This window comes from Saimiri boliviensis, chromosome 9, assembly GCF_048565385.1.
Source record: "Saimiri boliviensis isolate mSaiBol1 chromosome 9, mSaiBol1.pri, whole genome shotgun sequence".
Classification (NCBI taxonomy): Eukaryota; Metazoa; Chordata; class Mammalia; order Primates; family Cebidae; genus Saimiri; species Saimiri boliviensis.
This window is the reverse complement of record NC_133457.1, coordinates 47,082,612-47,096,412: the sequence shown is the minus strand read 5'-3', so window position 1 is coordinate 47,096,412 and position 13,801 is coordinate 47,082,612. Positions and strand designations below refer to the sequence as shown.

Genomic DNA, 13,801 nt, shown 5'->3' with positions numbered 1-13,801 from the left:
AATACAGAAAATGTAACGTTTATATAGTATTATCTAATACACAATCCACATTCAAATCTCACCAATCATCTCTGTGTTGCCTTCCACAGCAGCCCTCCCTGCCCAATCCAGGATCCCACACTGCACTTAGCGCTCATGTCTCAACTTTTATTTTTATTTTTTGAGACAAGGTCTTGCTCTGTCACCCAGGCTGGAGTGCAGTGGTGCGATCACTGCTCACTGCAGCCTCCACCTCCCACACTGAAGCAATCCTCTCATCTCAGCCTCTCGTAGCTGGGACTATAGGCGTGTGCCACCACACCCGGCTTATTTGCTGTATTTTTAGTAGAGATGAGGTTTTGTTCGTCATGTTGGCCAGGCTGGTCTCAAACTCCTGGACTCAAGCAATCCTCCCACCTTGACCTTCCAAAGTGTTGAGCTAATAGGCATGAGTCACCACGCCTGGCTTGCTAATATCTCTTTAGTCCTCTTTAATCCGGGACACTCCTTTAGCCTTTCACTGTCTTTCATGACACTGACTTTTTTGAAGAGTCAAAACTGTCATAGGCCTGTTGTTTTGTAACACATCTCTTCCTTGGGCTTGTCTGATATTTTCTCATGAGCAAATTCAGGTTATAGGCCAGGCACAGTGGTTCACATCTGTAATCCCGGTACTTTGGCAGGCTAAGGCAGGAGGACCCCATGAGGCCAGGAATTCAAATAAGACTCTACTTCTAAAAATTAATTAATTCAGGTTATATAAAACCATTTCATGTTCTATCTCACTTTCAATGTTTCACTTAATTTTTTTTTTTAAGAGTCTTCCTGTTACCCAGGCTGGAGTGCAGTGGCGTGATCAGAGCCACTGCAGTCACTGCAGCCTCTGTGGAACTCTTAGGCTCAAGGTGATCCTCCCACAGCAGTCTCCTGAGTAGCTGGGACTACAGGTATATACTACCACAACAGGCTAATTAAAAAAATATATTTTTTTCCTTTTTGGAAACTCCCAGCTACATTGTCCAGGCTGGTTTCAAACTCTTGGCCTCACAAGATCCTCAGCTTTAGCCTCGTGAGTAGCTGGTATTACAGGCATGAGCCACTCCACCCAGAAATGCTTTACTTAATTTAATTCAGGTCATCAGTGCCTACCACAGTCCAACCCAAGAGAAGGCATAGAAGCACTGGGGAAAGAAATGCCAGGGGGAAAGAAATGTAACTGTGTGTTTTTGTTTGTCTTTTCAAACCAAAAAATCCTGAAGCACCCAACTGGAAACTTTCTTTTAACAAACAGGGCTAGAGTACAGGATTGGATCAGGGATTGGAGATGAAGACTTAGCCTTACAGAATGAACTGGGAAAGGATTATTGGCAAATAGGATTGAGCTGGAAGAAACTAGTTAATAATCTTTTTGGAAAAACGTAAGTAATTACATGACAATTTCACAGGCTACATTAAAACTGCAGATGAGCAGGGTGTGGTGGCTCATGCCTGTAATCCCAGCACTTTGGGAGGCCGAGGCAAGTGGATCATGAGGTCAAGAGATCGAGACCATCCTGGTCAACATGGTGAAACCCCGTCTCTACTAAAAATACAAAACATTAGCTGGGCATGGTGGTGCGTGCCTGTAATTCCAGCTACTCAGGAGGTTGAGGCAGGAGAATTGCCTGAACCCAGGAGGTGGAGGTTGCGATGAGCTGAGATCACGCCAGTGCACTCCAGCCTGGGTAACAAGAGCGAAACTCCATTTCAAAAAAAAATTAAATTAAATCAAAAATAAAACTGCAGATGAATAAAAAAATTAACTGTAAAAGAATAAGACACATTCATATGTGTAAATACTAACATACATATACACACAAATGTTTTCCAGAAGAATATTCAGAAACTGCTAACAGTCAAAGCCATTAAAAAAGAAGGCAATCGTGTCCTTTGTAGCATGGATACACCTGGAAGTCACTATCCTAAGCATGTTAACACAGGAACAGAAAATCAAATACTGCATGTTCTCACTTATAAGTGAGAGCTAAACACTGAGTACTTATGAACATGAAGATGGCAACAACAGATACTGAAGACTCCTAGAGAGGAGAAAGAGAAGGGAGGGAAGGGTTTAAAAATGACCTATTTGGTACTCTGTACTGTGTAAGAGTAGAAAAGGCTTACTATTTCAGGAAACAGAAGACCCACATTTGTTCCTGGCTTCTACAGTAGTGTGTGATCTTGGGGCAGGTAATTTATTCTCTGACTCTTATTATTCACCTGAAAATGGGGATCATTCTAACCAATTTTTAGATCTCATTGGAATCAATGAGGATCCAGATGCTAGCAACTGTAAGAAAAAACAAATTTGGGTTTCTAAGGCCAGAAGTCCCTTACCATGGATGCAGCCACCTGTTCCTTGGTACAAGTAACCTTGCACTTTTGTATTTAACCTTAATAACTGATTACTGGATCACAGCAAGTCAGAATGGTCTCCTTGGCCATATTCATTTATATTCAGTCCAGAGGTTGTTGAAACTCTTTAGTCCCACAAAATAGCCTCCTTATATAAAATCCCCACTCCACTGAATGCCCACTTAGGAATGTTAAGAGGGACAGGGAAGAGTCTATTACAGAAAATATCAGAAATGGAACATGAACATGTTCAAACAGCAAACGTCCAGACTCCTGGGGCCCTCCCAGGCAGCGCTTACCGATGGTGGTCTCACAGAACTTCTCCGCAGCCACCTCATTGGCAATGTTGGCTCCCATCAGCACACTGATGTCGATGCCCATCTTCTCGCGGATGATGTCAGAAATGAGTTTCAGCCCCTCTGGGCCCTCATCTATGCCCTACAAGCATGTGGAGAAGTTAGGAGAAAACGAACCTCCAAATCAAAGAGGCATGGGATCGCGGCTTCATAAGTAATCCAGATTCAGGTATCCCATGGCGACACAACTTGAAAAGTATCTCCTACTTACAAGAGTAAGTGTGTATACTGCATATGTACAACTTAAGTGAAAATAAAACGAAGAAAATAAATGTGCTCATCACTCACGTTAAGAAATAGGACGTGAATGACACCACTGAAGTCCCCTGCGTCTCCCCTCCAATCATCCTCCTTCTACCCCAGCTCTCCAGGGTGAACCACTGTCCTGAATGCTGTACGCATTGCTCCCTGGCTTTTCTTGATTATTTTACCACACCAGATGGTCCCTAAACAGTGTTATATATTATTATCCCTGGTATTTCAAGTCTATAAAGAGAATTGCGCCATTCACCTGTGATGCGCTGTCTTGCACCACATTATCATTTTAGAATTCACTCATGTGGCTGCATGAACCTTGTGGTTCGTTTCTGTTCACTTACTGCATAGAATTCCAAAATAAATCGTTCACATTTCATTTGTCTACTCTCTTGCTGATGACATTTGGGTTGCTCTGGTTTGTCTTCAGGAACATTCATCTGTAAATGCTCTGGGACAGCCTCTCTCGGGAGTTCTTAATCTTTTAAACGACATGGGTCTTACCCCTGGTAGTCTGGTGACATTTATGGACTCATTCTCAGAATTTCATATGCATAAAACAAAATACCTAAAATAGCCCAGGAATCCAATTATATTGAAATTTGTTAAAAAAAACAAATGTATGATAAAGTAATATATGCACTGTTTTATTAATGCAATTAGAAAAAGATGTCATGGCAGGTCTAATAATTACCACGATTTCCAAGTAGTGACAAGTATAAATGATACCTTGAGATATCTGAAAAAGGTATAAAGTGAAATGAAAGCCCTGTGACTCATATTGAAAACAAGGTCTCTGATCCTGCTAATACTACTGTTACTGAAACTTTGGCTGTGACTTACCTTCATAAATGAAGAAAATGCTCATTTCACTTAGAGGTTAAAATGAATTGGAATGCAAGGATTTTTTTCCTCCACACTTAAGTGCATGAACTTCTTGCATTCAATCTGTGGACCTTTGGAGGTTCATGGTTAAAAACACAGGCTTTAGGGTATATATCCAGGAACGGGCACTAACGGTTATTGATTTCCCAGCTAATTCAAACCACTGGTGGTTTCCAGATGGCAGGCTGAGCCCCCAGAGTGGACGGGATGGGGTGGCACAGCTCTGCACGTCACTGCTGCTGCAACAGAACACAGCAGCTCACTCTAAATCTCAGCTAAACCAGTCTTACATTTTTTATGACCTTTCGGGCATCTTTAAGAACACGAATGAAAAACTTCCCCCCTTCAGCTCCAAATCTCAAGCAGATGAAAGCATGAAAAAATGAAATTTCCTGGTAACCAACGTCTGGCCCTGGGCAGATGCACTCGAGTTACCTTGATGAGGGTGATTCCCAGTGCTTTCTTGGGCACTCTCCCAGTGATCTCGTCACAGATTCTGTGAATGAACTGGTGAGGAATGACAAACACCAGCAGGTCTGCGTCCTCCACGGCCTCGCTGAGATTTGAGATGGCAACCTGCAACCAAAAGGCAGAGAAGACCGTTTCTCCTCCCACATCAAACCATGCCTGTCCACACAGCTTCACTCACGGACCATTTATCAGAGGCCTACTATGTGCAGAGCATTGCACAGATAGACAAGGAAGGCAAGTGTGTTTGCTTGGCCTTCCTTATTCCTTGTGGGGTCTGAAGCAGAGGGTCCTGCGTCTGTCTCAGCTGGGCAGGTGATTTATCCTCTCCACTCCTCGACTGCCTTACCTGCAAAAGGCACCCCTAATAACACTGTGTGGGTTGCTCTCTGTTGCTCTCCCACCTCGCCAGCTCTCCATCCATTTTCTGCTCTTCTCTGCCCCACTCTATTCCCAGGAGGCTGCTTTCTCTAAACTGTTTCCCAGGCTCCCTTGTTCTCTGGCTTCCAGTGGGCTTCAGCCAATGGGAGGCACTGTCACGAGATCAAAAGACGGGAGGAGAGACAGGCTGAGGGTATTTATCAGTCTCCTTGGGCCTCTTCTGCCCAGGCTCACAGTGGTTCTGGCCTGGCTTCATCCTACAGCTGCCCCTGCTGCCAGGCAGCCTCTCTCTAAGGCCATGTCTCTAAGCCCGCTTCAGGCCGGTGACATGTTCTTTCCCTGACCCTTTCAGGGGTGGTAATGGCTTCCTGCTGTTGCAAATCTCTGAGCACTTCACCAGCCCCTGTTGGTTCCCTCAACCTCGTGGCCCCTCAGTAAATGATCTCACACTAATCTCTCCTTTGAGAGTGCCGATGTGAGAAGTAAATGATACAGAAAACTGCCTGGCACTTGATATACACTCAATACGTGTCAGCTATTATGACGCTTTCTTTCCTTAAGGGTGAAGATCAGTTTAACACGGCAGAAGTGAGGGCATGCCTTGAGGACTCCAGGGCACATGGTCTCTGGCAGAGGCTGCTTGCTGCACCTAGTATCTGTTCTGCCTTCTTCCTCAGCATTAGAACCTCTAGTTTCGAGTTGGGCTCCTGAATGCCGGCAAAGAAGGCTATGTTTCCCAGTGCTCCTTGCAGCTTAGGTGTACCACGTGACTAAGTTCTGATCAAGGGAGCGTACATGGAAGTGCTGACTATGACTTCTAGAAAATGTCCTGGAAGGCCTTTCTCCCTCCTTTTGCCAGTGGGAATGTGAAGGTATGACTGGAATTCAGACAGTCACCTTGGACCAGGAGAAGGCCAGCAACAACACATGCTGAGATGGCAGAACAGTGGAATAAAGCGAGTCTCTGCCACTGTGATGCTGCACAACCACAAACCTCTTTACGTGAGGGAGAAATGGACAAGCACTGACCTTGCTTAGACCACTGTTGTTTTAGATTTTCTGTCATATGCATTTAAACTTACCTACTGATATAGTCTCCATTAAGCATTCCTGGTTCCTACAGTGAAAGGCCCTGGATGAAGATTCTTCTCTGAGGAAACCATGTCTGTCATAGGAGCATCAATCAGAGTGGACAAGCCTCTGAGGAAACTTGGTTTGGGGGCTGTGATGGAGACTACCAACTCCCAGCCAAAGTTCCTTGTCCCCTTTTCTGTAATCACAGACCTGAAAGCTGGTCACTGGCCATCTGGCCAGGGATTGTGTTTCCCAGCAGTCCTTGCAGCTACACATGGCCAGGGAACAAGTTCTCATCACTGGAGGTGAGACGGAGAAGTGGGTGCCACTGATAGCCCAGAGGCCTCAAGACAGCGGGTTGCCTCTTCCACACTTTCTCTTACCCCTTTCTGTGAGCTGAAAACCTTGCAACTTAGCCTTGACCCCAGCGAGGGACACAAGGCCTAGGGGACGCTACAGGAAAAAAACAAACAAACGTGGGACCAAGAATAAGAGCATAAAGCATAGCACTAGAGTACTTCCGTGTGAGAGGAAGACAAGTCTCTTGTCCTTTGTCACATTATTACGTCTCTTGTAATATATTGGCCTGTCACCTTGACTAATACCTGTGCTAAGAGTTACTCCCTCACACAGAGGATTCCACCTAGAACATCTGAAGTTTCATTCCCTTATCCCTCCAGGAGGTGCGGAGGACTTCTATAATTTACTGCCCAGCCTCCATTCCCCTTCTTTCTAGCAGAAGTGTCCCTAAATTTCCCTTCAAAAGTTATCACTTCCCCATTTTAACCAAGCCATTTGGGTGGAATTGGCCCTACCCCATTCCAGGGATGGTTCTTCATTTGTTCAGGCTAAAGACACATTAAACAATTGGAGCCAACAAGAAACCAGCAGATGTCTTCTGGGAAATACATGCTTCCTTGTTCTTCAGGAGTAGCCACGGGTCTTTGAACAGTGTGGGATGCTGCTGTGAAGTCTGGAACTACCACATCCATGCTTACAAATGTGAGGGGAGAATCTACGCCATGGGGCTCCCATGTGAATGAAGCCAGCTTTGTGGATGGCAAAGCAGAGAAACAGAGGGAAAAACAGGGCCCTTTTAATATGAAGCTGCTGGTTCAGGCTGCACCTGAAGCCAGCCCTACCTGGATTTTTGGTTACATGAAACAAAACATTTAGCTTTAAGCTGGTTTGAATGACAACCTAGAGTCATTCCCCCTACAGCAGATCAAAACCCAAAGCTCAGCACTTCTCTCTCGTTAGTGGCAGACCCAAAGGCAGGGAAGGCCTATTTGCCTACTTTCCTCTTTGGAAGGGCTTCTCCAGGTTGGTCATCTAGGCTGGGTAGTCACAAGCGGCAAAGGTTTATTACCAAAAATCCACCTGCTACATTAATCCTCTCATACCTGGCGACTCCACCCCCTCCAACAAGGCATTTTCTGATTCTATTCCATTAACCTCCTGATGCAGGCCAGGTACCATGCTCATGCCTGTAATAATCCCAGCACTGTGGGAGGCTGAGGTGGGTGGATCGCTTGAGGCCAAGACTTTGAGACCAGCCTGGCTAACATGGCGAAACCCCATCTCTACTACAAATGTAAAAATTAGCCAGGCGTGGTGGTGCACGCCTGTAATCCCTTAGGAGGCTGAGGCATAAGAATCACTTGAACCCAAGAGGGGGAGGTTGCAGTGAGCTGAGATCCTGCCACTGCACTTCAGCCATCTCAAAAAAGAAGGAACTTGCAGGTGGTAGCGAATGTGATGGTCTCTAGGACAATGTGACTGGGGCTTATTCTCCTTGGTGGAATACTTAGGGTTTAACCCACAGAAGCAATGCGTACAATGGGAGCTGTATTTTTATGGTGTACATGGTCCATTCATGGAACATTATTCCTCTTACGTAGCATCTGAACAAGTTCTCATCAGCTAATGAGATCATGTGAATCTCATCTTTTAGAATAAAACCTTTTGCTAAGCCCCTACCCAACTTTCTGCTCTGAAAATAATCAGGATGCTGCTTTGGAAATGGCAACTGATTTTGTGAGCCTCCTGCCAAAAATCTTTCTGAGGGTGTCTGTCATCCCAGATCCTGAAATATGCGGGAAGCACAACTCTGAACAACAGGTCTTGCCTTCCAATGGCAAGTAGGACAAACAACTCAGAACGAAGGCATCAGGGCTGGTTTGCTTAATGTCCAGACTTTCAGGAGCCCAGTGCTCTTGGTCAAAGTTAATAAAAGCATAATAATAAATAAAAATCATCGGAAACAAAGCTGGTGAAGTCTGTGTGGGCAAGCCTGAAGGTTCTTCTGTGCCTTCTGGGTCCCACCATCACTGCCCACAGTGTGTGCTTAAGGAGGTTTTACCTATGAGCAACATGTTATCTGCAGTCATCAGAGCAGGCAAGAAAAAGATCTCCCTCCCATCAACGGCGACTGACCTCCTCACCCTCCAAAGATGCTATTTTATGCTCTTTAAAATCAATTAGGATGAAAATGCTTTCTCCATTCATTCATGACTATAAATAGGCTCACTGGATCAAACCTGAAGAAAAAGCATCTAAGTAGGAAAATAAGAACTGCTCTTCCCGGCACCAGAAATAATCACTGTCAATATTTTGGTACATTCCTTCCAAGGCCTTTTTGAGCCTACAGATATATCTAAAGGTATATTTATAGAATTAAAGTAACACTTTTATATCTTTTTAATATAGTATTATAACAATTTTCCTGTAATTCAAATGAAGACTTTTCCCCCTAAAATCCATGAATCTTGCCACATACCTTTTCATACCAACATCATAGTGATGACAGATAAACAAGGGTAAGCCAAATAAAAGGTACCAGGGCTGCTCTCATTTTTATCTAATCTCTTAGGGCCACTACAGTTATTTCTACCTCAAGTCTATGAATCTGCATGCTGAAACAATTCTGGTACCTAGCAAGAATGGCGTGGTTTAACGACGGTCCAGGTGCTGTGGGTGCACAAAGCATCATGGCCAGGCTCTACTGCCAGTCAGCTAACCGGATGCCACAGCAGCTCACCTACATTCTCTGGGGGATGTGCACTCAGATTCAACACAACACCAGGAGTAAAACACATAGCAGTGTGGTACCTGGGATGTAGCAGAGGCTCAAACATATTGTAATCCAATCCCCCTCTATTCTCATCTCACTTTCCGCCAAGATCTTAGGTGAAATTCACATACTTGGCCCTACATGCAAAAACATGACCCTTAGACAGAGGACCTTATCTGATGACGCTTATGTAAACATGCCACTGTTGGTAAGTAAGGCTGCTTCTGGAAAAACAGCTATCCACTGCCTGGATTCCCCAGTACATCACCAATAATATCAATTTATTATATACACCCATGATTCCCAAAGCATGGCTCCTGAACCAGCCGCATCCCCACTACCTGGGAACTTATGGGAAATGCACATACAGGGACCTCACCTGAAACCTGCTGAATCAGAAACTATAGGAGCGGGCCCACATATCCCTGGGAAGCTCTTCCAGTGATCTGAAGAACACTAAAATTTGAAGATCACCAGGGAAAACTACTAATCTAATGAAATCAAAGAGTTAAACCCAGGGAGGAGTTAACACTGAGGCTTCCCACTGAACTAATATTTTAATTTTAAGAAGGCTTTCAGCAAAAATTAATAGATATTACCCCACCCCTAGTGCCCAAATGTAAATGCTTAATTTTTTTAAAGTCTTGCCCTAACCTTATTCCCCATGTGATACCACCTAAAGCATTGAAACAAAACTCTTCATCCTGGTTTGTTCTTCCTCACCACATCTACTATCCCTGGCATTTATTCAGACCACAAATAATGCCAGGCACTATTCCAGGTGCTGAGGAGACATTAGTGAATACAGACCGATGCAAGAAACTATAATCAAAGATTTAGTGGGAGAGTCAAAAGGTAAACACTGGACTTCATCATTAAAAAGTCTGTGCATCAAAGGATACCATAAAGCAAGTAAAAAGAAAACCCATAGAGCATGAGAAAACACTTGTGGAGAAAGGAGACCTGTATCTAGACTATACAAAGAATTTGTATAACTCAATAATAAAAAGACAATCCATTTCTTAAATAACAAAGGATTTAAATAGACATTTCTCCAAAGATATACGAAGGACAATAAGCACAAGATGCTCAACTGGTTAGCCATCAGGCAATTGAAAAGCAAACCATGAATTAGATTCCCACTAGAATTAAAAAGTCAGATAACAGCAAGGGCCGGTGAAGAAAACGGAAACTTTATACACTGTTGATAGGAACGCAAAATGGTACAGCCACTTTGTAAAACAGTCTGGCAGTTCCTCAAAAATTATATCTGGCTGGGAAGGTGGCTCATGCCTGTAATCCCAGCACTTTGGGAGGCCAAGGTGGATGGATCATCTGAGGTCAGGAGTTTAAGACCAGCCTGGCCAACATGGTGAAACCGCATCTCTACTAAAAATTCAAAATTAGCCGGTGGCATGCACCTGTAGCCCCAGCTACCCACGAGGCTGAGGCAGGAGAATCGCTGGAACCCAGGAGGTGGAAATTGCAGTGAGCCGAGATCACACCATTGCATTCCAGCCTGGGCAACAGAGCAAGACTCTGTCACACACACACGAAAAAGGTATATCCACTCATAGGTACACACATGAAAGAACTGAAAACATATGTTCATACAAAATGTTGTCTATAAAGGTTCACATTGTACATAAAGGTATTATTCATAACACCCAAAGAGTGGATGCAACTCTAATGACCATACACAGATAATGGGTAAAGAAAATGTGGGACATCCATACAGGATACAGGATAGTATCTAGGCATAAAACGGAAGGAATATGTGCTACAACATGGATGAAGCCTGACAACATTATGTGCAGTGAAAGAAGCCAGTCATAGAAGACCAAAAATTTAAGATGCAATTTATATGAACTATTGAGAATAGGTAAATCTATAGAGATAGCAAGTAGATTAGTGGTTATATAGATCTGTAGGACAATTGGGGAAAACAGGAGGTGACTAAGAAAGAGTACAAGACTTCAAGGTGATGAAAATGTGTTGAAATTCACTATAGTGATGGCTGCACGGCTATGTAAATGTATTTAAAAAGACACTGAATTGTACGGTCTGTGGATTGTATCTCAGTAAAGTAGTTTTTTTAAAAGCAGGCAGAAGATGAGAGGCAATGGCAACTGTACTTCATGAGGGCGCTGAAATCTAAATCCTGGTGTCACACCCAGGCTGGCTGAAGCTGGAACAGGGAAGTGAAGAGCCCTCTACCTTGATAAGCTCCAAACACAAACTCTGGAAACAGAGCTAGAAAACAGGATCAACAATCAGTTTTATTTGAGACGGGAGTCTTGCTGTTGCCCAGGCTGGAGTGCAGTGGCGCAATCTTAGCTCACTGCAACCTCTGTCTCCTGGGTTCAAGCAATTCTGCCTCAGCCTCTCAAGTATAGCTGGGACTACAGGTGCGTGCCACCATGCCCGGCTAATTTTTGTATTTTCAATAGAGACAAGGTTTTGCCACGTTGGCCAAGCTGGTCTTGAACTCCTGACCTCAAATGAGCCGCCCGCCTCAGCCTACCAAAGTGCTGGGATTACAGGTGTGAGCCACTGCACCCAGACTACAGAAAATTATGAGCATTCTTTTTATTCAGATCTAAAGGGAAACCACAAACTCAGATGGGCTCAGCTTTTAGTGAGCAGGCAATGACATGGTGAAGTCAGTGTAACAGAAGGCTCCTATGTGGGAAGGGCCACATGATGACAGTGGACCTGAGAAAGGGTCAGGTGGGCAGCAGCTTGGGGGCTTCACGCTGAAAAGGCTCAGTCTGAAGTCAGCACATCAACCGACAGCATAAACAGTGAGCTAGTGTTGATGGAAATGCAACAAACCTCTCCTGCTTAAATTGGAAAGAAAAACAATAATTAAAAACTGGCCTTTTAAGCGGTTACCTGAGGTTGGAGGGTGAGGGACTGGGGATATGTTGGTCAAAAATTCCACTTAAACAGGAGGAATAAGTTTGAGAGCTCTAATAGACATCAGCAGGGTTCTGGGAGTGAATTCTTCCTCCCTTCTCTCCTGCCTCTGTCCACACCCGGTGACCAGGGGTGGGTGGTGGAGTCAGTCGTGTGGGGGCCAGGCTCTCTCGACTGCTCTATATAGATTCCTTCCCTCCCACTCTCCCTGTTCGCAGCACAGGCTCCAGCTTCACAGAACCACTCAGCAGATTCACTTCCCCCAACATTCCCCCAGTATTCACCGTAGGAGAAGCACTGTGCTACGGACTGGGGGTGAATAAAGAACCAGAAAGCAAGGTCACACACTGGGGGGCAGGTGGAGGCAGACAGACAGGTACACAAGGGACTGGTGCCAGGCATTGTGGGAGGAATTTAACAATGAGGCATGTAGTTTACCGAAGGGAAGGGGCAACCAATTCTGATAAAAATGAGAAAAGTAAAGCTCAAAAGAATAATCTGCCCCATGAACGGATTAGAGATGACCCCAGAGGCCTTTCCATTTTGGTGGAAACAGCTGCCTCTCTTATTCTCTCCAGCAGATATTTGGACAACTTAACTTCTAAGCTCATAATTCTAAACGTTCTTCCACCCCCACCAACTGCACCAAGAATAACTGTAGGGAAATGCTGGCTCACTCAAGTCCAGAGGAGAAAGTCATCCTTGTCTGGAAGGCAACAGATTCAGCATGCTCAGGGATGAGTCCACCAGGAATCAATCTGAAACATCACCCTTAGCTGTGTGACCCTGGACAAGTTCATTCGCCTCTCTGAGTCTTGGTTTCCTCCACTATGTAATCAAAATCATCATCTTAATAGGAAAACCAGTAGTATCAACCTAAGAGGGTTATTGAGAAGATTAAATGAGACTGTATGTGTTACTTAGCACAGTGCTTGACGCTAACGAATACTGTAACTAAAACTTCCCCACATTTATTGATTTAGAGATCAGTCTCCCCTGCTCAGTTCCTTGAGGAGAGCAACAGTGTCTTACTCCTCTTTCTGTCGCCAGCACTCAGCGCCGTGCATTGCATGCACAGTACATACCCGTAAGGTTTGGTGAGTGAACATATGCAGTAAAGGGTATTTCATTAACAAAGGGGATAAACTTCCTGGGTTAACCGTAGGAATCAGACAGCCACAACTGTCTGGTTTTCAAAGAGATTAGGATAGAAAGCCACAAAGGGGCGAATCTGATAACAGAAAAAATTCATAAATGCCACTCAGACAAGCAGCAGGGAACACCCTTTTCACTCCCCAAGCTCATTTCTTTCTTCCCCGGCAAGTCAATAGGAGGAGGTCAGGCAATAACCTGTATTTTTCTCTCCCAGACCTACTAAGCTTGAACTTAAACTGTCAGTCCTACATTTTCCCATTTTCTTCTATCTCATTCTGTAGTTTAGGCCTTGACCCTGGTTTTAATCACAGACCAGTGCACTAGCTGTCCTAGCGAGCTGACCTCATGCACTTAGAGAGGGTACACCAGGAGCTACTTGGGGAGTATGAACAGCCCAAGGCAAGTTTGTTAGCTCCAGACATGGCTGGCACTTTGAATGCCCAGGAGGAAGCCTGTTAGGGGCTGTACCTCGGAATGTGACTATATCTGGAAATGGTGTCTTTAAACAGGTAATTAACTTAATATGTCATTGGATGGGTCTTTATCCAACACGACTGCTATCTTTATAAGAGCAGATTAGGACGGAGACAGGATCACAGGGAAGACCCCATGGAAATACAGAAATGCTATCTACAAGCCAAGCAGAGAAGCCTCAGAAGAAATCAACCCTATCAACACCTTGATCTCACACTCAAAACCTCCAGGATTATAAAAGATAAATTTCTGTTGTTTAAGGCACCCAGTCCGGCACTTTGTTAAGGCATCCTTAGCAAATTAATAGGAAAACCATTTTCAGAGTCAGGAAAACCAAACTCAACCAACCAACTGGTACTGGAAAGGAACTGGGGAAAGGGAAGTAGCT

General features: G+C 44.4%; 1 protein-coding gene across 6 annotated transcripts in view; it reads right to left on the bottom strand.

The window, feature by feature from the left end:
* Window positions 1-13,801, bottom strand: part of GPD1L (glycerol-3-phosphate dehydrogenase 1 like) — a 67,622-nt gene that overhangs the window by 32,722 nt on the left and 21,099 nt on the right. For all 6 annotated transcript variants that reach the window (XM_074405787.1, XM_074405788.1, XM_074405784.1 and 3 more), the window contains exons 3-4: window positions 4,305-4,445; window positions 2,673-2,811 (exon numbers count right to left, since the gene is read on the bottom strand). In XM_074405787.1, the coding sequence (XP_074261888.1) occupies window positions 2,673-2,811; window positions 4,305-4,445 (280 nt within the window). The remainder of the gene's footprint in view (window positions 1-2,672; window positions 2,812-4,304; window positions 4,446-13,801) is intronic.